This window comes from Amphiprion ocellaris, chromosome 1 (assembly GCF_022539595.1).
Source record: "Amphiprion ocellaris isolate individual 3 ecotype Okinawa chromosome 1, ASM2253959v1, whole genome shotgun sequence".
In the NCBI taxonomy this organism is placed as follows: Eukaryota; Metazoa; Chordata; class Actinopteri; family Pomacentridae; genus Amphiprion; species Amphiprion ocellaris.
Genome location: NC_072766.1, coordinates 14981843 through 15007138, shown reverse-complemented (window position 1 = coordinate 15007138; position 25296 = coordinate 14981843). Strand labels below are relative to the sequence as shown.

Here is a 25296-nt window from a genome sequence, read left to right as displayed (position 1 = left end):
TTGCATTTCTAAGCAGAGTTTTTTTTTTTTTTTTATTTACCGGAGCCTTTGGGTTTGTGGGGTTGCATCCCTTAAATCCTGTCTTCAAAGGGATTTAGCTCCTGATCTGGGATACAGTGTCACTGAGGGCAGAAAGGAGTTTTGGTTTCTGCCCTGTTTAGATCAAGATAAATAGGATCTCTAGTAGCGAGCATTAAATTAAACATCACTCTGTGCTGTGATTGAATTAAGTAAGAAAATCAAGTTACCTGCAGGCAGGATGCTTGGGTTGCTGAGCAGAGAAGGAGAGGAGACTCTGAGGGAGCAAAGACTGACATGGAGAAAACCCCAGTGAGACAGCAGAGTAAAAGCAAGAATTAGAGAGTGTGTAACAGGGATTTTGCTCTGTATGTTTTGAAGCCTCTCTGTTAGTGATATTACACTGTTCGCAGGAGGTGTGAGCATATGCTAGCAGAGGCTGCCTCCGCACTTCGAAGCCAATTATTGCAGTAAATAATTAACAGTGGGGGATTCTCCTACCACCGCGGGCTGTGCACTGACAGAAAAAGGCCCGGGATCTCTCACCGCTCCGAAGTGCCTGTTTGCGGCCCCAGTGTTCCTATGGCACTTGTGTAGGCCGGACCGTCATGTTCAGCTCTTCTACTCCTCCTCTGCTCTCCAGTAATTTCTATGAGTCAAGCTATTTGTAAAATGTCTCTTTTTAGACTGCAACAGTCACTGAGAACTTTAAATATAGCTTTCTGTTTCTGCAGAATTTGAAGTTTTTTTCCCCCTCAACTTCTTGAAATGACTTACAAACGCTCTTCAGTGTTTAACCCCCTGGCTCTCATCACAAAACAGCAGTGCTTCATGGGACACCTCCTCGCTGATTAATATTCAACATGATTCAAGTTTATAGACAGAACTGATTTTGCGTGGCAACCCTGCAGCCCTATCCATTACCAATGCTAAAAACTCTTGCTGTTCCCCTCACCCTTCTCTCCCCCTCTCTCCCCCTCTCTCCTGTCATGTGTGAGTTCTGCTTTCACAGGCCACTGATACAGCATTCTCTCCCCCCAAACACTGCATCAGCCTCCACCGCAAGAGCTTAATCAAGCAGGAAATAGATGTAAAAGAACGCAAAGACAACCAGAGCTCAGACAGCTTTAAACCCCTCTTTGCTTCCATATTTGTCTGATAGTCAGTGATAATGAGACTTTAAACTGAGATCTCAACCACACAAAAAGCACCAAACTGTAAACTGCTCTCATTCTTCAAGGAAGGTTTGATAAATGCTGAATATGTGGCTCAGATTTACGAGAAATGGTTCCTCGAGTAATAAACACCTGGCTAACAGAAACACAGCTGAGACAACAAAGTGACAGTTGCAGCGTCAGAAATAATAATTATACAAGAAAGCTTTCATTGCAAAACAAAAATACAAACCTGGGAAGGAAAATGTAAGGTAAGAAGATAATATCCCGACTTTATTTGCACCGTTTTTTTTTTTGTCTTTGCAGCACTGGAATATCACAATCTAAACACCTCCATTGCAACCAGAGACTTCTGGGTTGTCACAGGTAGGAATATTGCTTCAATTTTATTTATTTTTTATCGATTACTAAAAAAACAGATATTCTTTTTTCAGACTTTTTGTATGTAATGTTGCAAAAAGTATCAAATATAGTGCCAAAACAAATGTTTTGATCAATTGTTACCTCTGTGACTATACGAACGTCAGCTGGGTTTTTGCGCAGTAACTTTAGTAATATTTAATGAAGCCATGCAAAATTTGATCTTCATACGACATAGGGGTGGATCATATTTCTGTGCTATTAAATTTGCAGTATTTTTTCATCTTTTTTGTGACCTACTTTATGTGTAAAAAAAAGGTGGTGTAGGAATTATTATGTTTTTAATTCTTTCACTAAATAGAATCTCAGATTTGACATTATATGTGTGTGAAAATATGCCACTATTAGAGAAATTAGATTTGAGCTTGGCTTGTGACAGCTGGGGATGGATATAAAATCGATTTGGTTGCAGTTTTTGACTGAGTGCAGATGTGTTTCTCAGCCCTGGAAATTTCATGTGACTACCTCCTTTACTTGTGAAGTTATGAGGGCTGAAAAAATGCTGGAAAAAGTATGACGAATTCAAAAGCGTGAAATTTTGACCCACCTCTATGTTCTTCCAAGGCCTGTAAGTCGGAAAATATTCATAGTATGAAGGTAAAATTTTGCATGGCTTCATAAAATAGACTAAAGGTATTGTATAAAAAACACCAACTGATTCTGAGGGGGTATGAGATGGGAAGTTTTTCAGATCTGGTTGATTTTATAGGGAATGACTCATTATCTCCTTTTGAATCTGATGATCCACATTCGGCAAATTTTCAGATGCAAGCAATTCACAATTCTAAAACTACTTTATAACACAAAATATGCACATACAGGACTGAGAGTAATGCACTTATACAACTGTGACACTATTTATGGGAACTTTACCACATAATGCACCTCCATATGTTCATAATCTGAAATGCCTCCTTTCACAGGAGCAACTAAATGCTGAGGCGTCCTTGATAGTATTCGCTCGGCGGGGTTTATGAATGACTGCATATGCTGAGCAGGAACAATATATCTCACAATGGTCAAGGGCATCCACACTGTTATACATACTGTGTAATGGATGGATCTTTCCCATCAGACTCTGTAGCTCTTAACCCTGCACTTACTGCAATGAGAGGCTGAGCCAGTTCAAGGTCAGCCCCTAGATAATGGGATTTACTCACACTGAACAAGATATACAACCAGGATTGTTGCTTTTCAGCTGTTGATAAAACAGAGCGGCCATGTGAGATGATTTTTTTTTTACCACTAGGGGACAGAAAGAATCTTTTTTTCTGTAATAATCTACTGAATGTCTCATTAATTAATGTGAGACTAGACTTGAATATGAAAGCTGTGAGGACACATATATTGCTAACTCTGCTTCTGTCCCTTCTTTCTTTGGTGCTACTTTCTGTCCTCGCCAATAATTTATTTTCTCTCTTTACAACCATCTGGCCATCCTCTGTCTTTCGACTACATTTGCAGTGATCCAGGATGTGGATAACGGCAGCCTGGAGGGACAGTACCAAAGCTTTGCCAGTCTAATGGAGCAGCGGCTGGCAGAGTTGTTCGTGTTGGCAGGCCAGCAGGGCACTCGCTTTAGACGAGCCACTACTGTAGGCAGCTACACTGTCCAGGTAAGAAACCGGCACCGTGTTCCATCTGGGAACTGCCAAACATTTCAGATTCTGATTCTAATGTTTTGCCTGGCTGCCCTGGCATGTTAGTCAGAAGTCAAATTAGTCAGATTGTAGTGTGGGCTTATTTCTAACTGTATGAATATTTCATAAGATGTACACTTTGATTCGCACTTGTGCACACGCTTACATGATTACTTGTGGTCAGCCCATGATAATTAGGGAGCTCCTCAACTCATCATCTGCTAATTGCTCATCAAAGCAAGCCAGAGGTGGAATCTTTCACTAAACAAATATTCTATTCTGTACATGTGTTTTTTTTCCTCTCAGGAGACTCCACATGTTTTACTCTTTTTTCCCTGTAATGTAATCTGCTTCAGCTGATACTGAGAGCATTGTAGTTCATTGAAACACAGCCCTTTTCCTTTCCAATCAGATGGTGAGCATCCGAAGGGTGTCGGGGCTAAAGAATCCAGCAGAGATGACCTACTACGTCCAACACAATGGCATTCCTTTATCGGGCACGTCAGCCGCCAAGGTCCTGAACACGGTCGATTCCCAAACCATGGCGCTCACCCTGGGCTACTTTGTCCAGCTGCAAGCAGAACGTAAGCACAGCATCCTTCTAGCGTTTTTGCCAACTAGGCAAATCGACAGAAACACTCAGAGACAGACATGCAAACCAAAACAAATGACTCATGCTGAGTTTGGAAAGAAAAGCTGGTGTTGGGATGAGGGACGTAGAAGAAAAGGTTGAGAAAGCGCTTTGCTCTCTAATCTCTCTGAAATGCTCCCGGCAGGACGCTGTTTGTTTGGGCTGCAGTGCTGAGAAAGGGAGAAGGGTAGACGGGGTGAGACTGAGCTGGATAAGAGAGAGAGGGAGAGGAGGGGGGAGAGCGTATGGAGCATTCTCTTACAGAGTGTCGTCTACAATAGCTGAATCAGGGACACTATGTATCAGATTGAGCAGCAGCTTTTAGTGTGGGTGTGATGAATGCTTCTGCATGTTTTAGCAGTAAGATTACACTGTGTGCTATCCTTCCAACGAACCCATCAGTGGGACTAATGGTTATCATTTTGTCATGAAGTGATGATGGTGAAAAAATGTTTTTTTTTTTTCTTTTTTCAGCTGTGGTCAAAAACCCTCCTAATAACCTTTGGATAATTGCTGCAGTGTTGGCCCCGATCTCCGTAGTAACGCTCATTATTATCATCATCACTGCGGTGCTGTGCAGGAAGAATAAGAATGACTTTAAAGCTGATGCCATCGGTAACCTCAATCCCAGAGCTAAGGTATCTATCTTTCTACGTCTCTGATCTACATTTCTGAGAATAAATTATTGTTTCAATTAGTTTTAATGCCTCTCAAATGTAATAATTTGCTACATTTCTTAATTTTATGTCATTGCAAACTGACTACTTTTTAGTTTTGGATAGCTGACTGGATGAAGACATGCAAAGACCTTGGGCTTGGGGAAATTAAAGTTACTACTTTCTGATCTATAAAACCATTAATTGAGAAAACAATTAGCGCTTTAATTCTATAAAACTGTATAGCTACAGTGTGCGGACTGTGTGGTGTGTCAGTGACTGATGAGGGTTTGTGATGCTGTGGTGTGTAGGTGACTTTTTGTATCCAAGTAACTCCTATGAATCCTGTGAGTTTTATCCTGCATTCTATATTTTACTGCCAGGTTTCCTACATTATCCCATCTGAATCCCTTGTTTAAATGCATTGGCGGAATCCCACTAAGTGCAGAACACAAACTTGAACTGAACACACACACAGTTTTAAACATTTTCTTTTGCTTTCAGATGGCGTATCGGAGGGATGTGGGCTATTATCACCAGGTATCTGCCTCTGTATTCCTTCTCATTACCGATCCATGTTTTCATTTTCAAGGCTCTACTGTGCCAACAGTGGGATTTGAATGGGATTCTGTGCAGACAACACCTGCGATATATTTCAATAAATCCTGCTGTGCTAATGGAAACTAAGGATACAGCAGCACTTTGGAGTAACAAAGCTTTAACATTGAGATTTCCTTGGATGAAGGGCTGGTGTTGCCTGTTCTTCTTATAGCAGACTCCAGATGCCAAATTTGAAACACTAAGCTTCACAGAGAATGGTTATTCAGGGTATCGTATTTTTTCAAGCAGAATGAGCGCCTGTGTTGGTGTGCATACTGACACTTGTTTATTTTGTGCAGGGAAGATTGAAAATGGTTCCCATTACCATTGCATTGAGGGTTGCTGCAGTGTCCGAAACAAGTTATGTTTCCGCCTCTGTGTGTGTTGCTTTTTTTTTTTTTTGTGCCCGGTGGTACACTGGCATACATCATTGTAGATAAATGAAAACGCGGAATATATCTCCCGGCACATCCCACTGCTTTATTTATGGAATTTCATTAGAGAGAAAGCAATAAAATCTTCTATATTAAACTGAAAAAACAACTTCAGTGCTACTTCAGAGCAGTTATTCCACACTGTCTAAGGTCCTGCAAAGACTCATCATGTAAAAAACGCATTCCCAGCTTATTTCTATCAGATATAAGAAACTATTGGCTTGACAAACCTTCATATTTTAGTTAGTATATAACAAGTTCTTCCAAATATGTAGTGTAAAAACCAAGTGAAATTCTTGAGATAGTAACTCCTAAAAATTTAAATGAAGCTCCTGCACTACCTTTTCTGCATTGCTCACTCTCTGCAAGGCAGCCTCCTTCATCATACACCCTTTTTAGTCTTTTGAGACCAGGAACAGTCACACTTTCAGTTGGTGAGAAAACGGATTCTATGAAAATCTTTACTTTACTTTATTGTGTATGTGCTATAGGCTAAGAGAGGATGAATGTTTGGAGAGTATCACGCATTGATTTTGCACCACGGCTGGGCTTTGAGGCAGTGATGTGTGTCTGACAATTTATGACACTGTGATGAGAGCAGTCCTAAATATTTCAGTGTATAGGTGTGTGTCTGTATTAGTGTGTGAGTCTCAACTGCTCTGGCCTCTATTGTACCTTTCTATGAGCGTGTCAACATCCAATGCTGGAGAGAGTCCTTTTAGTCCTGCTGCTTTTCCTCAAATGTGTTCTAATGTTTAACTTCATTACTGTATTTCTGTGAAAGTCTGCGAATCTCATCTTATCACCGCCCACTGCGAGTCATTTATTTGACAAGAATTTGGAAGGACATGAAAAAGGGCCCCAGTTAAATCTGTGCTTATCTATTTAAAGGCACAGCAGTGCAGTAATCCCAGTTCTGTTGCTTAAATCCTCTGGACATCAAAAGATATACTTTTTTTAGCTTTTTATTTTAGATGTTTGTCTATGTGGCATTTGTGCCTGGCAAATGTATACATCTTTGTTTCTCCCATCAGTGGTTACTCTACATAACTATAGGTGCGTGAAAGGAAATCAGTCTCACTGAAGCTATTCCTTCTGTCTCTCTACTTTTTCAACTCAACTTGTCCATCAGCCAGTCCAGGGTTTTGACTACGCCAAGCAACACCTGGGCCAACAGGGAGGAGATGAGGAGACGCTGCCTGTCAGCCAGGATACTTTAGTGATGTCCCTACAAATTCGGGACACGCCGCTTTCACTGGAAAAGGCTCTGCAACAAGACGGAACTGCCAGCAAGAAAAGCCTCACCGCTGACAAACACAAAAGGTAGCACTGACTCTACATATCTACATCTTCTTGCGCTGTGATCAATGACAAAAAACAGGTGAAAATTGTGAAAAGAAAGACTAGGGAATCAAACTAGAGAGTGAAAATTACAAGACGGTCGCGACATTAAAAATGAAACCTTGATGTTATCCAGATTATGTCGGCTTCAAAAAAAGTTTTACTCTGAGGAAATGTATGTAGGTGAACCTTGCTGATATTCAGCCCAGGAGATGATCCATTATCTATACACCGCTTAATCCTCACTAGGGTCGCAGGGGGGCTGGAGCCTATCCCAGCTGACTCGGGTGAAGGCAGGGGACACCCTGGACAGGTCACCAGTCTGTCGCAGGGCTACATATATAGACAAACAAGCACTCTCACATTCACACCTACGGGCAATTTAGAATGATCAATTAACCTCAGCATATTTTTAGACTGTGGGAGGAAGCCGGAGTACCCGGAGAAAACCCACGCATGCACAGGGAACTCCATGCAGAAAGATCCCGGGAAAGCCGGGACGCGAACCAGGGATCTTCTTGCTGCAAGGTGAAAGTGTTAACCACTACACCACTGTGCAGCCCCCCAGGAGATGATGTTAAATAGTTTTATTTTGTTTGTGTATGTGTATTATTAATGATAATTATAATGTTAAATTAAAAGCCTGTTTGTAGAACAGTTTTAACAAAACAGGTTTCTCAGTGTCTCTGGAGCTAAGAAGAACATAAAAAGCATTAAAACACTGGGAGACAGTTGACAGATGAGTGTTTGTATACAGATTTGTATGTGTAAGTGTGCATATCGTCACAGTGATGGCTTTGAAAGAGCCTGGGGCAGCTCCAAGGCAAACAACGCTCCAAAGTAAGTCTATGTTTATTAGAACTTGTTTTAATTAAATGCTTCAGTTTGGTGTGAAGTACAAGTCGGGTGTTCAAAATTAGCGCAGTGAAGATGTGTATGCTTCTCAGATAGTTGTTTTAGAGTTGAAATGAAATGTCATTTCTCCTCATTTTTTTTTGTGCAAGAAAAAAAATGTAAATATAAATAAAGCTGCAGTCATTGTTCATAATTAGGAGAGCCGCTTTCTGACTCTGTCTGTGGAGCATCCAAGGTTCACACTGCTGCATGTCTCACGTGGCTGCTACTGATTAAAATCCACCAGGGTTGCTTGGGGACATACAAATAGACATTTTCTCTTTTTATGATGTTTGAGTAACATTAGATATCTTTCATCTTTTAGTGATTTAAGCCAAGAAGGGGGAGGGCATATTGTGTGGTCAATCTCTATAATGTAAGGATGACGCTGAGGAAAAGCCACACTGTCACTTAAGTATAATTAACAATATTCATGATCTGTACAGCAGCTTTTAAGATCAGTTTAACAGGCTCTGCAAAGCTATGACTTAGGTTTTCAGACTTGGCTCAGCTTCCCAGCTGCATCAGTTGCATCGAGCATGTTAGAAGGAAACAACTGAGCCATACTGGTTTATTTAGAAGTACTTTAAGGTTTTTCCTTAAACAGAGACTGATAGCAAACATCAGTAGGGTGATGCATTTGCTGACACCACGGGCGTTATCTCAAGCAATACACCCCTGCTCATTCAAAAGCTCATATGTTGCATGAAGGGAAGAAAGGACGATAAAACACCAAGTTCCCTCCAGCACTGTTGTCTGTCCTCATTTCACCCTGACGCTGAAGGATAAGCGATCGTTACCATGGTTCTCTGTATGGACAGGTGAAATTGACCACTTTCCTCTTCTGACAGTCTGTAGCGCTCTCTCGGAAATTAATTGCCACGTTAAATCATTCTAAACTATTTAATCGAGGAACGCAAAAGGGCGTCATTTTTCAAAGCCATGCAGGATAATGATATCAAATTAAATTTATGTCACAGAATAGGGAATCTATAGACTTGGTGGACCTGCAGTAATGATTTGGAAGAGCCCAGAGGCAGCAAAAGTTTTCAATTTGTTATTCATCAAGCGGGTGGTCTTTAGGATTCCCAAAGCTCTTTAAGTCTTCAGGTGTCATCATGAATAGTTTTTGCTGGTTTTCAGCCAGGTACATACTATTAACCCAGGAAATAACAAGCTGGTAACTTAATTCCTTCTACCGGCATCCTACACATAGATAGTAACATTTTAAAAGAAGAGATTAGAGCCTCTATGACAGATTTCAAATATTTGCTTGAGTGTTGGTAACTTTTACTAATTGTCACCAGTTATGAGATAAAAATCTGGGATATAGTGACAGTGCCTTAAACCCAACAGATGTTGATTGTGCCACATTAATCAGTGAATTGCTGCAGGGCTTCCTTCAAAATGCCTGAAACAGGTGAACAGTTATATGAACTTTGACCTTCAAGAATTTTCAGCCTTAGTTGTAACAGTTAGTAGTTCTACGAAGCTGATAATGGTGGATTATAAGTTTGAGAACTGGCATTTCAACTGTCATGTCACCATGTTTTTCAGTTTTTTTTTTTTTTTTTTAAATTGTCAGAGCCAAAAACTGTAAAAATGATTACATAATCCTTGAATCCTTGAACATCATGTGTGATGTGTAGTTTCTTCAGAACAATCAGCTACATCAAAGCTTAAAATTATGATATTTCATCAAAATTATCTCTTTGTTCCATATGTCTCATTAAAAAAATGCCAATAATAAACAGTGTGCCATTACCACACGTACATTTAGGGACTTTTTGGCAGAACTAGGCTGAACTGCAGGCTGTGTTTAGACAAAGCAGATAGGAGACAAGTAAGGAAACAAATGAAAAAGGAAAGTAGTGAAAGATCTATAGTGCATAGAGTTACAATCCCTGTAACTCCCGTGGACACTTAAAAAATGTCACTGCATTCTTTCCATGTTTTTTAAACTTTTGAAAACATATATATTCGAAGAAATTTAACTTTCATTTTTCTTTCTTTTTGCCGATTTATGCCATTATAGCTTTGGGTTGCTTTGATAGAAGACATTTTTGAGTTCTCTCAACTTCTAGCCATGATACTGCTGCTTCCACAGTGGTGCAAGACTTTATATTGCAGTGAAAATTAGCTCACAGTGAGTAAAAATGTGACAGGAGCAAAAAAATGCCCAGAAACTGATGGAGATCAGAGTAAATAACAGTATGGCAGTAGCTATACATTTAGCTTGGAATATTGCGAACACCTGACAGTATCATTTTTTAGTATTTCTCTACCATGCAGCATATGACACAGCTGGTGGAAAAGCAGATGTCATGCAATTGCAACAGGATTAGAAATCTGTACTTGATGCCAAGACCACAGACGAGTGAATGCTATGTTCATTGAATCTGGTGCGGATTTGTGTTTTCTTTGGTTGATGCCTGAAGGCAAAATCATTCACCTGTTGTACAGCATGTTTGAAACAACACCTGTCCCTAAATGCCTTAGGAGCCATGTCCTGATGGCGTGACATTACAATTTTTTATTATTGGGTAAAAGATGTATTTAGCTTAACATATGACTTAGGGCTGGAATGTAGTATGCATTACAAATGAACCAAAAACAAAAAAGCATTCATGCATACTGCATATAATCAACTCTAATATACTTCATCCTTTCTAATGTCATCCATTCATTTGTACCAAGGTCAAACATTTGTTCTAAACACAAAGACAGGATCAAATGTACAACCTTCTCAAAAAGCCAGTGTAAACTTAATCTTAAACTTAATTTTTATTTTTTTTACACATTACACATCTCTGCACAGCCTGTGACTGCTGCATGGAACCAGCTCTCTGCAGCATTGCCTCAATTAGAGCAGGGGAGGGCAGCCACTGTTCCACAGTCTCTCTTTGCTGTTATCAATTTTACCAGACAATTAGGGGATAGACCGTGGTGCTTTGATGTCACTGTCAGCCTTGTGGTCTTCTGAGCCGAGGCTTGATCAGCTCTAATTCCAACTACAGTACGGCGTTTGAAGCTCGTAAAACATGAATTGTACAAAGCAATTGTTTGTCCAATTAATGCAAGAACCAGTCGTCTTTCAATCTGGACATGAATGCTCACCGCTATGAAACATGCATGACACCTAATTAAGAATACATACATTTATATGTAGTAGAGACACATGATCATGTAAAACGGCGCAAGTTCACAAATGCAGAACGGCAGCAAAATACACAAAAGCATAAATTTCCATGTACCACTTGGTAAGAGTCAATATATTGCAGTGTTATCATCTTAATTGTTTTGTCATCTTTGGTTTTGCTGCAGTTTTCTGACAGTAATATGATTTCTCTCTCCTTTGCTATAATGTCACTGCAAAACCAGTGGACATCAGTTCACAACATACGAACACACATTAATGTATAGTCTTGATTTGACTGATATTCTTTGAAGCGAGAGTGTGTAGTGATGGTTTTAATATGAACACTTTTTTTTTTTTTTTCATTATGCAAACAAATACCGTAATAATACATTATGGCTACTGGGCACAGGCTTGAGAGAGGGAGAGAGGAAGGTGAGGTTGTTAAAGGGAGGGATGACATAACCTGGCTGTGAGCCCAGCTTCCTGAGAGCTCACCGCCTTTCCTGTTGCTATGGTTACTTGCAGCAAGTTGCCAAGTGAGGATGGTTCCGTCATCAGCAACGAATCAGAGAAGCTGAATTCCGGCAGGGGCCTGACAGTGCCGAAAGTCACAGCACAGCAGAAACTGACAAAGGAGGAGACGCGCAAGAGGGATGGTGAGAGCTGCACGTAAATGAAAAAACAAATAATTGAGTCTATAGCTGTTTTGCACGCAAGGTCAGCTGGGTCACAGATGACTAAAATCTCTGTCCTGCGTGGGACACTTCTGCTGTCTCAGTTTCTCATGCATACAGGTACTGTAAAAAAATGCATTGCCACTGCAGCTTTTATTTTATAGTCAGAAAGGTAGCCACTCAGCAATAACCAGAGATGGACCTTATGAATATGCATGAGTGAGACGCTCTGCTAGACATGATGCAGTACGTCAGACCAGTGGATGCTGTGACACGCTGGCACAAACACATACACACCTGCACTAATGCAAAACAAAAAAAAAAGTGCAAAAAGACCATGTGAAGTCTTACATCTCGTGCTCCTCTAAGATGCTGAGCAGTTTAAGTAAAAGCCATTCGGATGTTGAATTATTTGCAGCTCTATTCTTGTTCGCTGAAGCTAAATGTTCCACATGTGGTGGGTGTGGGTTAAATTAATCTAATTCAAATACTCTGCTTGTGAATTGGATCGAGCTCGCTAGATTGTAATTTTGTTAATGGGTGGATTTGAATAATTCATCAGCTGAGTTAAGGGAAACTAGATCTGAATCCAGTTTATCTGATGTCGAATATGGAATGAAAATGAAAAGTCAGTTTCTTTCATTTATCAGAGAGATGCACTGCCACACCCTCAGAAGCCAAAGCTATCTTTGTGATCTATAGTCTGCGTGTCCGCCGCTTCATTTGCTGACTCAGACGACTGATGTCTGACATAATCCCAAAGGTGACAGAGAGAGAGAGTGAGGGGAAAAGAGTGAAGGGGAAAAAGTCAGACAGACATGTAATGATTAGCGGTATTTGTAGTCTCTTTGTGAGTGAACTCCTTCTCTGTTCTTCAGATCCATATGACACCTCCTCTGGCTCCCTGCAGCTCATTTCCATAAAGCCCATGGCGGCTCAGACCAACTACTCACATCCTGCAACCTCCGACCGAAGCCAGGACTCAGCGATCGTCAATGGAGAGGTGATGCCTACGCACACATCCACAAACACTGGCATAAATATATACACAGTTGTAAATAAAAGTTTACATACACTTGTAAACACCATGTATATCATTGCAGTCTTGAGTTCAATCAATGACTCCTATAACTCTTTTTCTATGATGGAATATTTGAAATGTGTCTTTGTCACAAAAAACAATCAGGAATTTTGATTCCTTTGTTCTGGAATAATGTCAAAATCTGCTGGGTCAAAAATATATATACAGCGATGCTAATATTTGATAAATGTCCCTTTGTCACTTTTACTTAAACCGCAAGCTTCTTGTTATGTCTTTGACCATTCCTCTTAACAGAATTGGTGCAGTTAAACTAATTTTGTTTTCTGGCAAAGACTTGTTTCTTCATCACAGTCTGCAGGTTCTTGTCGGATTTTAAGTCATAACTTTTGCAGAGACCAATCCAAAACTTCTAATTCTGGCCTGATTTTGGTATTTCTTTACCGCTTTTGATGTGTGTTCGGGGTCATTGTCTTGTTAGAACACCCAGCTGCGTCCAATATCCAACCTTCTGGCTTTAGGTTTTCCTGAACAATGTGGAGATAATCCTCCTCCTTCATTATTCCATTTACTTTGTGTAAAACACCAATTTCACTGGCAGCAAAACAGTCCCCAACTATAATACCACCACCCCAATGCTTGACAGTTGGTTTGGTGTTCTTGGGGTTAAAGGCCTCACCTTGATTTTTCCAAACATATTTCTGCACATTGAGGCCAAATAGCTAAATTATTGTTTCATCTGACCAATAAACTTTCCTTCAGAAGTCCTTTTCTTTGTCTTTGTGATCAGCAGGTGCCATTTCTAGAGTAAGAACTTACTTCTCTCACAGCAGCCTCTCAGCCCATGGTGATGTGAAACACACTTGACTCTGGACACTGACAGAAGTGTTCCAGCAATTTCCAATGTATTGCAGATCTGTTTTTGGATCATTTTTGGTTGACTCATCCTGACCAATTATCTCTCAGCAGCAGGTGATAGTTTGTATTTTCTTGTGATTGTGACAGTGGCACAATTGTACCATGTACTTAATACTTACAAACAATGGTTTGCACAGTTAATTTTTAGTTCTGTAGATCCTTTGAAATGGCTTCAAATTACTTTGCTGATTTGTTTGTGTTTCAATGTTTTGCTTTTTCCTGGTAAGCATAAAAAATTGGCCTTATTTAAATTTGCTCAGATAGGTCAACAGCTGTAGTCGCTGTAGATGTTGTAATCACTCAGGAGAAGTTAAGAGATCATGTCACTAAGAAAATTTGATTGACACAATTTTATGCATCACCAAAACTTATGATTAAAGTTGCTGTATGTATATTTTTGACCCATCAAATTTTGTCACTTTTCAGAAGACCTACTGTATAATAAATATGTGAAAGAGCCAATATTCATGATTGCTTTTCGTGACAAAAATGAATGTGTTTCCAACATCCATCACAGACGATTAAAAGTTAAAGGAGTCATTGAAAAATCAGGACTACCATCATACACACGGTCTTTACAAGTGTACCTAAACTTTTGTTCACAACTACATGTGTGTACAAGTGTACTTAAGGCTCTGTTATCATATTTTCATCAGCCCCTCACTAAGAGTTACAAGAAAACACTGAGTTAGAGAACAGTTTGGTTATTTCTCATGTATTTCTGTTTATTTGTGTAAGTGAAGATTGTGTTGAAAACATGGTCACATGTTTCTGTGCACCAATCGCAGTTAAGCTAACGAAAATGTGATACTCTATTTTGAAAAGCAGTTTTTTAATATATTGTGAGCTCATTTAAGTGCTATTTCTTGGAATGATGTAGAATATAACATTCTTAAACTAAAGCATAGCTGGAAATAGTTGATTCAGAGGCATGATACATCATGCATTCTTTCTTTTCATTATTTGTTGTCTGTGATGTTACAGCAATACAATATAGATGAAAAATAATCTTTCTGACTGTGACTATTGTGTCAGAGTTTCACTTTACTCTCCTGAACCCTCTGATCTGTCATCCACACTTGCCTATGAAGACAAAACCAGAACCACACCACGTACAGCAGAGCCTCGTGTCTGTTTATATTCTGATCTCTCCATGTTTCGTTGTATCCTGTGGTCTATTCTCTCTGCAGGTGAACCTGGCACTGAAGCAGAAGTCAGACATTGAGCACTACAGGAACAAGTTGAGACTGAAAGCTAAGAGGAAGGGCTATTATGACTTCCCATCCACCAACGGCAGCAGCAGCGTTCGAGCCCTGACACAGAGGCAGCGTCACGACCATGAGAGGGCAGCCGGTGAGCATGGCAGACCACTGGAGCCTGATGATGAGCGAGGTTCCACTTATGTCAAGTCTCACAGGAGGTGAGGGGAGAGTGGAGAAGGAAGTGGAACCTGGGTTTGGTTGAATGTGAACAGAAAGAGAAATTCATGCTTACAGAAGGGTTTGAGAAGAATCTCGTACACAGATGAAGCTGCACAGCCACTAAGTGCTGCAGGTGACATGGATTTCGTTAAGGCTGATTGGGCTTTTAACCACGGCCAGTTATCCATCCCTGGTCACTCCTGCCTTGGCTAATTAACTTATAGATGAGTGAAACTGTCTCCTCTAATGTTGTCATTACCGCATGTTAGTGGGCAGGGAGAGAACCATCACGCCTGTCGGATTAGTTTGGTTCAAGTGCTGAACTTCTAGAGAGGTGATGAGGAGATTGACAGGCAGGTTCTGGCCTGCTTCCGCTTCGCAGATGTACAGAAACATTGACAGTCTTTGGTTTACAGATTCAGGTCAAGTGAGTTAACTGTTTATTCCACAAGAGATTTACACGTACCTTCTCAAACTAGGTACCAACTCCACTCAGAACAGAGAGCAACTTATGAATCTCGGCTGTTGATGAAGGGTTGCATAGCTATTTTTATATTCCACCCAGATGAGCAAGATAAGTAGCTATTTACTGTCACAGTCAGTGTGTGGCTGATCAGTGACGCCAGCAACATAGATTCCCTCAGCTGAAGTTATCACATCAGAGCAGGTTTACTGATATGTATCTTGTCGTCTGTCACTGATCGCACATTGTGTTATGTTGTACTAGCTACCTTATCAGTGCTGCATTTTGCTGAAATTATATACAGAAAAAAAGGTTATCCTCATGCAACTCAATATTTAGAATGAATATTTTAAATCTGCCTGCTCTTTTGCTGAATGTCCTCATGAGATATCCTCGCATATGACATCCATGTCATCTGTGTCATAACTTCAGTTACTGCAAGTACTTTCCCCCTCCCTTCCATCATGTCTGGCTCAATAAAACCCATAAAGTTCATTGTACCAGGCCTTCCCTCACCCACCTTTCACTGCAGGCACACTAAGCTGGAAAAAGTAATTTAACTGTTTTAAATTAATAACTACCCCAGCTCTGATTTGTACTGAATCCACTCTACTATAATTGGCAGGCACTCCCAGGTAGGGCAGACGGCCTATCGCAGCAGACAAAGCCTAAGCAGTCCGAGCCCCGGGGGAACAGAGATGGACCTGCTTGTAATGAGAGAGAGACCCAGGAGAGGCATCCGAAACAGCGGCTATGATGTGAGTCACACGTCGTCACCCACCTCTTCTGTCCACGCAACTGGTTCAGCCCACTAACTAGCTTCTCATTTTTTCCTAGTTCTATTTTCTAATGTTTCTCAAATGTTTATTAAAACCGTGCATTGAAATAATTATCGGTGGCTGTAATTGTTCCTCTTGTACACACTAGCTGTGAAGAGATTCCCTGATGGGTACCAAAACCACAGCCCTCACTGTGTGTAAAAATGATTTCTACAGTTAAGCCGAAACTATAATGAGACTTCAGCAGTCTGGGTTAGACACACAGAGAGTGTATCCTTCAGAGTTACCATCCCTTTAGTGCAAATTTCCCCTCTTCATGTCTGTGGACAGTGTTAACTTGCTGTGCTGCTGCAGAGGGACAGTTTAAACAAGAGGGTATTTTGCACTAAAAATACCATAACTTTGGAAGATACCAACCTGATTACAACTCCTAAAGTCTTATAATAGCTTCAGCTGGACATTGGAATGTATTTTTACACAGTAAGACGATTTTCTTCCCTTTCATTTACACTGGAATTGCATTAAGATAACATATCACATGGGAATATGGACATTAGTAGAAGATAGACTTGCAAAAATCTAGCCATTAAACTCCAAAATGTACCATTTTAAAAGTGTATCCCCTACTTTATAAGGCAATTTACTTTTTAATACCTATATTATTATTCAGTAATATGTACCGTTTGTGTAGAAGGCTGATGCACAAACAGCTTTAACTTGTGAGTAACATATTACCTTTTAACTTATTTTATGCATTAATGATGTGCTCATGATGTACTATTGAAATGTGTGCGTATGGTTGCTACCAAGTAGAACACATGTAACACTATTATGAAGCATTTTCCACGGGGATTAATAAATTTTTCGGATTCTGAATGCAAAGATCATAATTAATTAGTGCTAAATCTCTGCCTTACTGCTCTATTTAAGACTGAAATCTGAAATATTCTGCTAAGGTGTGGTATCAAATGTGCCACGGACGGTAAACTGAAGGTAGAGACGTGCTTCATTCATAATTAAGAGTTATAAAGTCCTGTAGTTTTGATATATAATGCATCTCAGGATGGCTGGTTTATGTTTCTATTCTTTTATTGTTCCATTATGGCTCTCTTTCTGGCTTGAAGTCAAAATACAAGTATGTGACCATCTAAGAGTACTAAGCAGACCATTCCTTAAAAGTGCTTTTATTTGGAGCTAGTGATGGAAATATTTCGCTGAACTCCCACTGACCTTCCAGCCATCTGACTTCTCATTGCAGAAAAAAAGCACAGGTATAACTGGCTCTGCTATTGTGCATGCTGTTAACTGGCATGACCACTTGTGCTTTCAGTTGAGATACATTAGGTGTTTGGACTACAGGGTGGTCTCATGAGTAAAATGTCAGAATTTTACTGCAGAAAAAATTTGACAGATTCGGATAAATTGAAACATTTTCAGACATGATATATATAAACCCTAAACACCCCATTGCCTCTCGGTTAGTTTTGTACTCACTGTGGTTACACTTGGCACAGCCAAGTGTTCAGCTCTGCTCGAAATATGGCACAATAGCCGGTACCAGCTCCATAGTTCTTTTCTTTAGAACTCCCAGCCCTGTTGATTACAAAGGGACTAGTGTAGCTCCAGGCCCCATCACTGCAGATGCAAGTCTCTGCTGTTTCGTGTTGCAGGGGGGCTGATTTATGAGGTGCACTACGTTGGGTCTCCCGTGGCTACCCTCTATTCACACAGGAAATAGGGCAGACTCAGCTCGTATTAATTTATCACTGAATATAGGGACTGGGTAGATGGAAGAAGAGGGTATAAAAAGATGGAAGTAGTTGTAGAAAATGTGAGAAAAAGGAAGGGAAGGGTCGAGATGGAGATGCAGTGAATATACACAACACAGAGGATGATGTCTGTATCTATAGTGTAGAAAGAAACAGAGGAGGAAGATACAAAATAGCATGACAGCAAACCTCCAGAAACTACTGTGGGAAGTACAAAAAAACTACATGTTAACACTCATTGAATCAAACTGCCTGGCTCTGCTCCTGAACCTACTGTGACCAGGCAGTAACACCACTGGATCAAACCCTTCCAACTGATTTGTCTCAGGAAACTCAGAGCAACATTAAACTGCCTTCTTCTAGCTCAGTCAGCAGCTTGTCAACAACCCACTGAGAGAATGACAGAAGACTTTAAAGAGCTTGGAATTTCCCAGCTTTCTCAGGGTATATCTGCTAGTGCCTTGCCAATTCAATAAGGAGAGGTTTAATTTTCTAATATTTGATCTACGTGTAAATCAAAGCAGGTGGCCACTGCTGCAGATCTACTCACACAAGACATCACCACAAAGCTACTTTGAAATCTGACCGCTTTAAACTTGTGCCCGAGTTTCAAATCTTTTCGATCAGTTTACCTAGTTTGCACTCTTCTTTTGTGTTAAAAGTTCTGGAGAGTGTATTCAGCCTATCTCTTCTATATTTTTGGTTATAGACAGAGCCAGAGTTGATTGAAGAAACAAATGTTGATCGTCTACTGGGGCCGCAGGGATACATGTACGGCCGGGGCTTGAAAGGCCACTCAGAGACGTCCACTCTGAGCTCACAGCCGTCCATTGATGAAGTGCGGCAGCAGATGCACCTGCTGCTGGAGGAGGCATTCAGCCTGGCTTCAGGGGGCCAGTCCACATCCGGAAGGCACTCCCACCACCACCACCACCACCAACCCCCTCCGGACCACTACAGCCCCGCGCCGCCTCCCCTCCCCTACGCAGACGTGGTGACCAGCGCTCCGGGCACAATGAGCTGTGGACGGGGAGGTCTGCAGTGGGTGCCCTCTTATGGTGCAGATGTGTATCAGTGCAGCCTGCCTAAACCAGTAAGTGAGCTGAGGTGACTTGTTCTCTTGAATGTCTTGAATGATCTATAACAGAGAAACCTTAAATGACTCTCACTGTCTGTTTAAGGCCTTTCGCTTCACCCAGCTTCCTGAAATGGCCATGGGTTCCCCTCCCCCTTTACCGCCGCGCACTGGGCCTCCTCCAGGGACCTCCTTAAGACGGTAAAGCTGACACACACACACACACACACACACACACACACACACACACACACACACACACACACACACACACGGATGCAGACAGACACACACGCCCCCTGTAGCATCCTCACTAAAGATATTCCACATTTATTCACATTCAAATTCATTTTCAGGGACTAGATAGTCACTAGGTGATGTGCTGTGGCCAGGGTGATTTCAGGCCTTGTATAAATTTTAATATCGAACTAGTGCATTGAGAGATGGCGAGAATGTTAATGAGGTGCTCACTTTTCCACATGGAGTGTGTCTGCCATCTATTGGTGTAGTGATGCAACAGCTCTTTGTTTGTGGCTCTCCAATCTCTGTGCAACTTAGTTCCACTTCTGACTTGGGGCCTAAGGGAAGGAGCTCAGAGACATCTGTCACTGAAATGCGAAGTCAACATGACAACAACCCATATGGGCCAACCACAAGAGCAGCACTTCCATCTATCACTGCAGACCAGCCTGTGTCCAACTACTCAGGTAGGTATCTGAGGAAATGACTTTGGATTTGAAAAGTAAACCATAATGTGCTTTGCTTTGCCAACATTGATTTTCAGGAATAGCAACATTCTGACAAATTAAATGAAAAGCTTGAACGTATTAATCCCCTGAAAGACACAGTCAGTCAGTCAATGTCACTCTTACTTGTCTTTTCCACAGGAAACCCAATAACAGCCGTCTATGCCATCCCAGCCACCAGGGCCGGCTACTCAGAGTACTTTGTCTCCACGCCACCCACCTCCTACCACAGTCCTTCTTGGATGTCCTATCCACCGGAGCCTGAGGATGTACCGCCACAGTGGGCAGACTCTGTAAGGAAGCCCATTTTAACTGCTTAGGAGCCACCCAAGTCTGCTAAAACATGTAGCGGCAGAATAATGTGACCAGATGTCTTGATTAAACAGGACAGTCCAGTTCAAACAGTTGGCCCAGTGCTGTCAATTATTAGACCTTTAAAATAAAGTGATTAGGGACATATTCAGACCTTGAACAGGTTAGAGAAGTACAGAAACTGAAAATAAGCTCTGTTTGTCTCTGCTGTTAGTGTAGCAGCTGTACATTTCGACTCAATCAATCATGTTTGCGTAAAGGTTATTATAGCTTCACCTTTTGGCTGGGAGGATATTTTTTCCATAACTTCTGCTCAACCCTACAGAGCCAGAAAGTGTGCTGCAGTCATGGATTTAGTTTATAAAAGATGGACCCTCTGGATCTGCTTCTGTCCTAAACATGCATTTTTTCTTTCAGCCAGAAGGTGGCAACTCCTTTGGTTGCAAAGGGAAATTCAAAAAAATTACTTTACTCCTTCGTCATTCTGTTACTTCAGTATATGTTTTGCAAATGAGTTCATGGTCCTAATTGCTAGCTGGAAGACATTTATGAATACAGCAAGGTGTTCGTTTTATGAATTATGGTTCCATTTAGAGTAAAGTAGACTATAAAGCAGGTATGATTTAGGCCGAGGGTACCTTGTGATTGAGAGTTTGCGTAGTGTCTTCGTGTTCACAGTCAGATCCACCCCTTGCTTGGTTTCAAAAGGCCAACACGGCGACAGCAAAATGTCAGCCTCAAAGCTTTATAGCAGTTGTCAACAAACTGAAGGGTGACAGCAGCTACATTCATCTTTTCTATATAGTCTATGGCTACAGCAATGCAACAGATAGGGCTATAAACACTTAAACACCAAATAGGGTTATCATGACAGACCTGTATCTGTCATGTGTAGGTGGGATTGCGTCTCTGCATTTCAACATTGTTTTTTTTATGGAACAGACATCTATTCAGAACATCTTTTGTGCTCATGCTCTACCTTTGAACAGGATCGAGCCTCATTTAAAAGCAGTTGTTGAGCATCCTCCTACCTTCTCCCGTTTTCATTAAAATAGGACAGGTTCCATTTGTCCTGTTAGATATGTTATAACTCATGTGACCCATGTGTGCCTCCCCCTCCCCTGCACTGGACTCTCCTTGTTTGTATGGAATGTTGTCTTTTTTTCCCTGTCTGTTTGCCTGTTTCAACCAGATGCCTTCACGCAGTGTCTTTTTGCAGAACCAGTGTCATTTAGAAACCATTTGCTGAACTGAATTTATGGCTGGCGTTGAGTGGACACAACAAAACACTGGGGTAGTTGAGCACATTTCCTAAATGAACACCTTTTTCTACTGTTTGCTTTTTTTTCATTTCTTGTCGTTAAAATTTGGGACCTATGAAGACTTTGTGTCTTCATGCAAAAGTAGCCCATTTTTGTTCAAAACACTGTTTGAAACAACATCCATTGTAGTGTCATACATTTGTAGACCTCCACACTCATTACTTTCCTTCTTATTTTGGTCCATTTTTTTTAATGATTTTTTTGCAGATATGATTGTGTATATTTTAGCTGATAACCCATTTCATTTTTTAAAATAGTGGTGCAAGAGAAACTGTACACTCAGCAAGATGAAAAACTAACTCTCTTACTGTGCCCTTTAACTAGCAGTCATTTTTAGCAGGTCGTACTAATGGACTTGCTGTATCTCTGATGTCCCCTCTGCCCTGTGTTCCAGATGCCCCTGCCTGGGTATGTAGAGGCTTTTCCTCATCCTCGCTACCCACAGGGGAGTCCCACCAGGCTGCCCCTGCAGTATAACCAGACACTGGAGCAGCCATCTACTGCCCCTAGCACAGCATCCCAGCAAAGTCTGCCCCAGGTGCTGAAGGACATGGACAGCATGCCCCTGAGCAGCCTCTCCACCTCTGCACTCGTGCAGGCTATCCGGCAGGAGGTGGCCAAGCTGGCGAAGAAGCAGAATGACATGTTTGAGTTTTGACTCTGCTCCCGTGTGTGCAGGAAATGGTTAACTGTGCATTGGTCTTCAGCAGCGGCACACAAAGGTGGCACTCCTTCAGACTGATTTTTGATGTTTGTACTGTAAAACAGACTGATCTTCCTTACACACAGATTAACCACTTACTGATTTCTTTTCACACACCGTTGGTGTTTTTCAGCCCTTGACTTGAGGGATCAGAAAAGATGCTTTTCTTTTTAGAAAAAAAAAATATTGCCATCCTCTATTGATGATGTCCCAAGTAACTACATCTCTTTGTAGATATGTCAATAAGATATGCTAAATATGGAAATTTTTTCCAGGATTAGACTTTTTTTGTGTGAATCAGCATCAATTGAGAAGAGAAAAACTGTAGCATTATTGTCTGTACTGAGAGGACCAAATTCTTCCTGTCAGATGGGTAAGTATAAACCACAGTGTATATGAGCATGTACAGTATAAGGACATCATGTATGTAATCTCCTTTTATAGACGCATTAGCTTGAGCAAGACCGGCTACATCAGTATCAGCTCATTCCAGCATCCACCCCATGTCAAACTATCACATCACTTTGCAGAAATTCTTCAGTTTACTGACATATCTCATATTAACATCATCACAATAACAACAAACACTGGCTGTCTTTGGTGGTCTGATAGTTTTTTAAATAGATTTAAACTGTATTTTCCATTAATTAACAAATGGACTGAAGACATTATATATGTATCTGTGTTTTCATGTTCGTTTTTGTTTCTGAAATGGAGGGAAGCATTTACCCTGGCAATATTTGTTCAGGTGTGCACAAAGTATGTTGACTTATTGATTGATAGATACAGTATTTTACTGTTGTTATATGCTTAGACTTAACTGTGTGCTTTTATTTTCTCGAGGATAAAAACTTGCTTACAAAAACCCAACATGAAAACCTTGAAGTCGGATGATATTTGCAGCTGGGTGGACATCATAGAATAGCAGTATTACGCTGAGCCTCATGGTTTAAAGATTTGCAGATGATTCAGTGCACATACGCTACAACCCCAAGACCTTAAACAAAAAGCGTCCTCTTTGCTGCTGATAGTGGTGCCACAATTTCTTGTAAAGTTAAACTATAAATAGAGGGAGTATATTATTTGTTTACTGCCCTTAAGCTATCTTAATGGTCTCAATGGGCACATTTCATGAATAAAACACCAAGTTTGTGTAAAAGTTTGACCTAAAAGGAGGTTTTGCATCAGTACTCCCATTCAGCGTTTTAAGTGCACAAACCCTTGTGTCTTTGTGTAACAATGTAAAAGCCTGCTTGAGTGTTGACTCAGATTGAGTGTACACTTGTTGTTTTCTAAGAACTGTTTCAGAAGCTTTGTTCAGTATGAGCATATCACTGTGGATCACCAGTGTATCCTGGAATTGTCCAGTTTGTAAGGTGCAAAGTGCATGTATGCTACGGTAGACATTTACCTTATAAAAACTAATTTTGTAATGTCAAATATGTTTAAAACCATACTTGAAATTAGCCAGGCTATACATTAGAACACAACAAAGATTCCACCTACGAAGTCATGTGAGTTCATCATAAATATCAGTATGTAAAAAGAGCCTAAAATAGATTAAATAAAAGACAACAAACAGAAGTAGAAATCATAGGGATCCAAGAGCAGTAAAGTTCTGCACACTGAATAGAATTCCTAGAAATTCCAGCAGGGACAGGAAGGAAGCAGGTCACCTCTATATGGTGGAAGATCGAAGCATTCAAGGATCCAGCTGACCTTTCTGATGACACCAACTTATTTGATCTGAATTATTCAGCCGTTTTAATCAGCCTTGTCAGCCTGTTTGATCTTGTCAGTATATGAAATAATACCACCATACAAAGGCCCAACACAAAGCTATGAACTATTCAGTAAAACACAAGTCAGTAAATCACTGCAAACATTAGATGGAATTCATCTTTCCCGGAAAACCACTCATACTCATATTTCACTGTGGCATAAAAGCGATCAGTAGGTATTGAACTCTTAATGAACTCTCAATGCACAATTGCTGGCTTGGGAATGGAAAGTGGGACTGACTGCAGATGACTGAGATGAGTGTGTGTAGGCCTATAGCAGGGGTGCTGCAATATGTTTGCATAAACATTAAGAAGATGCTATAGATTGCCTACTTTTGCTATATTATTAAAATTCACATGGAACGCTTTGCTGGTTATATTATGATCAGTGTCGTCACAAGTAAGCTGTCAGTCATGACATAAGGAAGACAACTCTTGAGTGAAGATGCCTTTAAATCATTCTTTTTCAAACAGTATTGCTTTTTCTTAGCAGTCCTGGATGACTTTAGCCTTTTTGCATCATAACTATTCAACAAAGCCTCCCTGTTGTCCAAGAATTGTTCTTTTATACTCATGCCTGTTGGTGTGTAAGTAGGTATAAGGAAATACTGTATGTCTTAAACTCAACAAGAACTCTGTTGTTGCTTGTTTTCCCAAGCTTCATTTTACTCATTATTCAGAGGAGCACTTGTGTCTTAAAAACTGTAGTAAATACAGTCAAACCATTTTTGTGTATACCAGAAGTGAACACCTTTCCACATTCTCATGCTGGATAATTGAGAAAACTTAGTGATATTAAAGAAGAGGGGTTTTAGGGGGTTTGTTGATTTAGAAAAATGATGAGTATTTATTCTATAAAATGACATAAAAAGTGAGCTAAATCTATTAAAAATCAGTGTCTTTTTTTGTCTTCCTGTTTCCTCATTTCCTTTTCATCTGCTTGATCCTGTTATAGCTATTTGATGTTCCTCAGAGACTGAGCAGAGACTCTGAGAATGATGGAGACTGAAAGAAATATTAGCCCACATGATTGAAATTAAATAAAAGATTTTATTAGAAGACCAGAGTCTGCCTGTGCCTTTAACACCTCTTTCACTTTCTGCATGTCAGTTTCCTCAAGAGAAGTTTCAAAAGAGTTGAAAGCTGTTGCACTGAAGCTCCAATTCTGCAGTCTACCCGACCCTCCTGCATAATATCATAGATTAGCCCTTGATAAAGTAATATTTGAAGGTGAACTCATTCACAAGTTGACAGTTGTGTACTGTGACCTGTTAGCCATAAGGTTGGAGCATTATGCTACACCAACACAGAGAATGGAGAATACATACAGAAAGGGAACAGATTTA

The 25296-nt window shown here is 40.6% G+C and overlaps 1 protein-coding gene across 2 annotated transcripts in view; it reads left to right on the top strand.

The window, feature by feature from the left end:
• kiaa1549lb (KIAA1549-like b) overlaps positions 1 to 25011 on the top strand; it is a 64278-nt gene extending 39267 nt beyond the window's left edge. Inside the window, exons 8-23 of one of the 2 annotated variants that reach the window (XM_055011948.1) lie at positions 1500 to 1559; positions 3078 to 3229; positions 3666 to 3837; positions 4359 to 4522; positions 5045 to 5080; positions 6707 to 6897; positions 11474 to 11604; positions 12501 to 12625; positions 14770 to 14999; positions 16089 to 16221; positions 18721 to 19104; positions 19193 to 19287; positions 19645 to 19793; positions 19974 to 20125; positions 21364 to 21438; positions 21861 to 22000. In XM_055011948.1, coding sequence (XP_054867923.1) covers positions 1500 to 1559; positions 3078 to 3229; positions 3666 to 3837; positions 4359 to 4522; positions 5045 to 5080; positions 6707 to 6897; positions 11474 to 11604; positions 12501 to 12625; positions 14770 to 14999; positions 16089 to 16221; positions 18721 to 19104; positions 19193 to 19287; positions 19645 to 19793; positions 19974 to 20125; positions 21364 to 21393 — 2204 coding nt within the window. In that variant the 3' untranslated portion in view covers positions 21394 to 21438; positions 21861 to 22000. Of the gene's footprint in view, positions 1 to 1499; positions 1560 to 3077; positions 3230 to 3665; positions 3838 to 4358; positions 4523 to 5044; positions 5081 to 6706; positions 6898 to 11473; positions 11605 to 12500; positions 12626 to 14769; positions 15000 to 16088; positions 16222 to 18720; positions 19105 to 19192; positions 19288 to 19644; positions 19794 to 19973; positions 20126 to 21363; positions 21439 to 21860 lie in introns of both variants that reach the window. The other variant, XM_055011946.1, reaches the window with a different exon arrangement.
• The last annotated feature ends 285 nt before the right edge of the window (positions 25012 to 25296 follow it).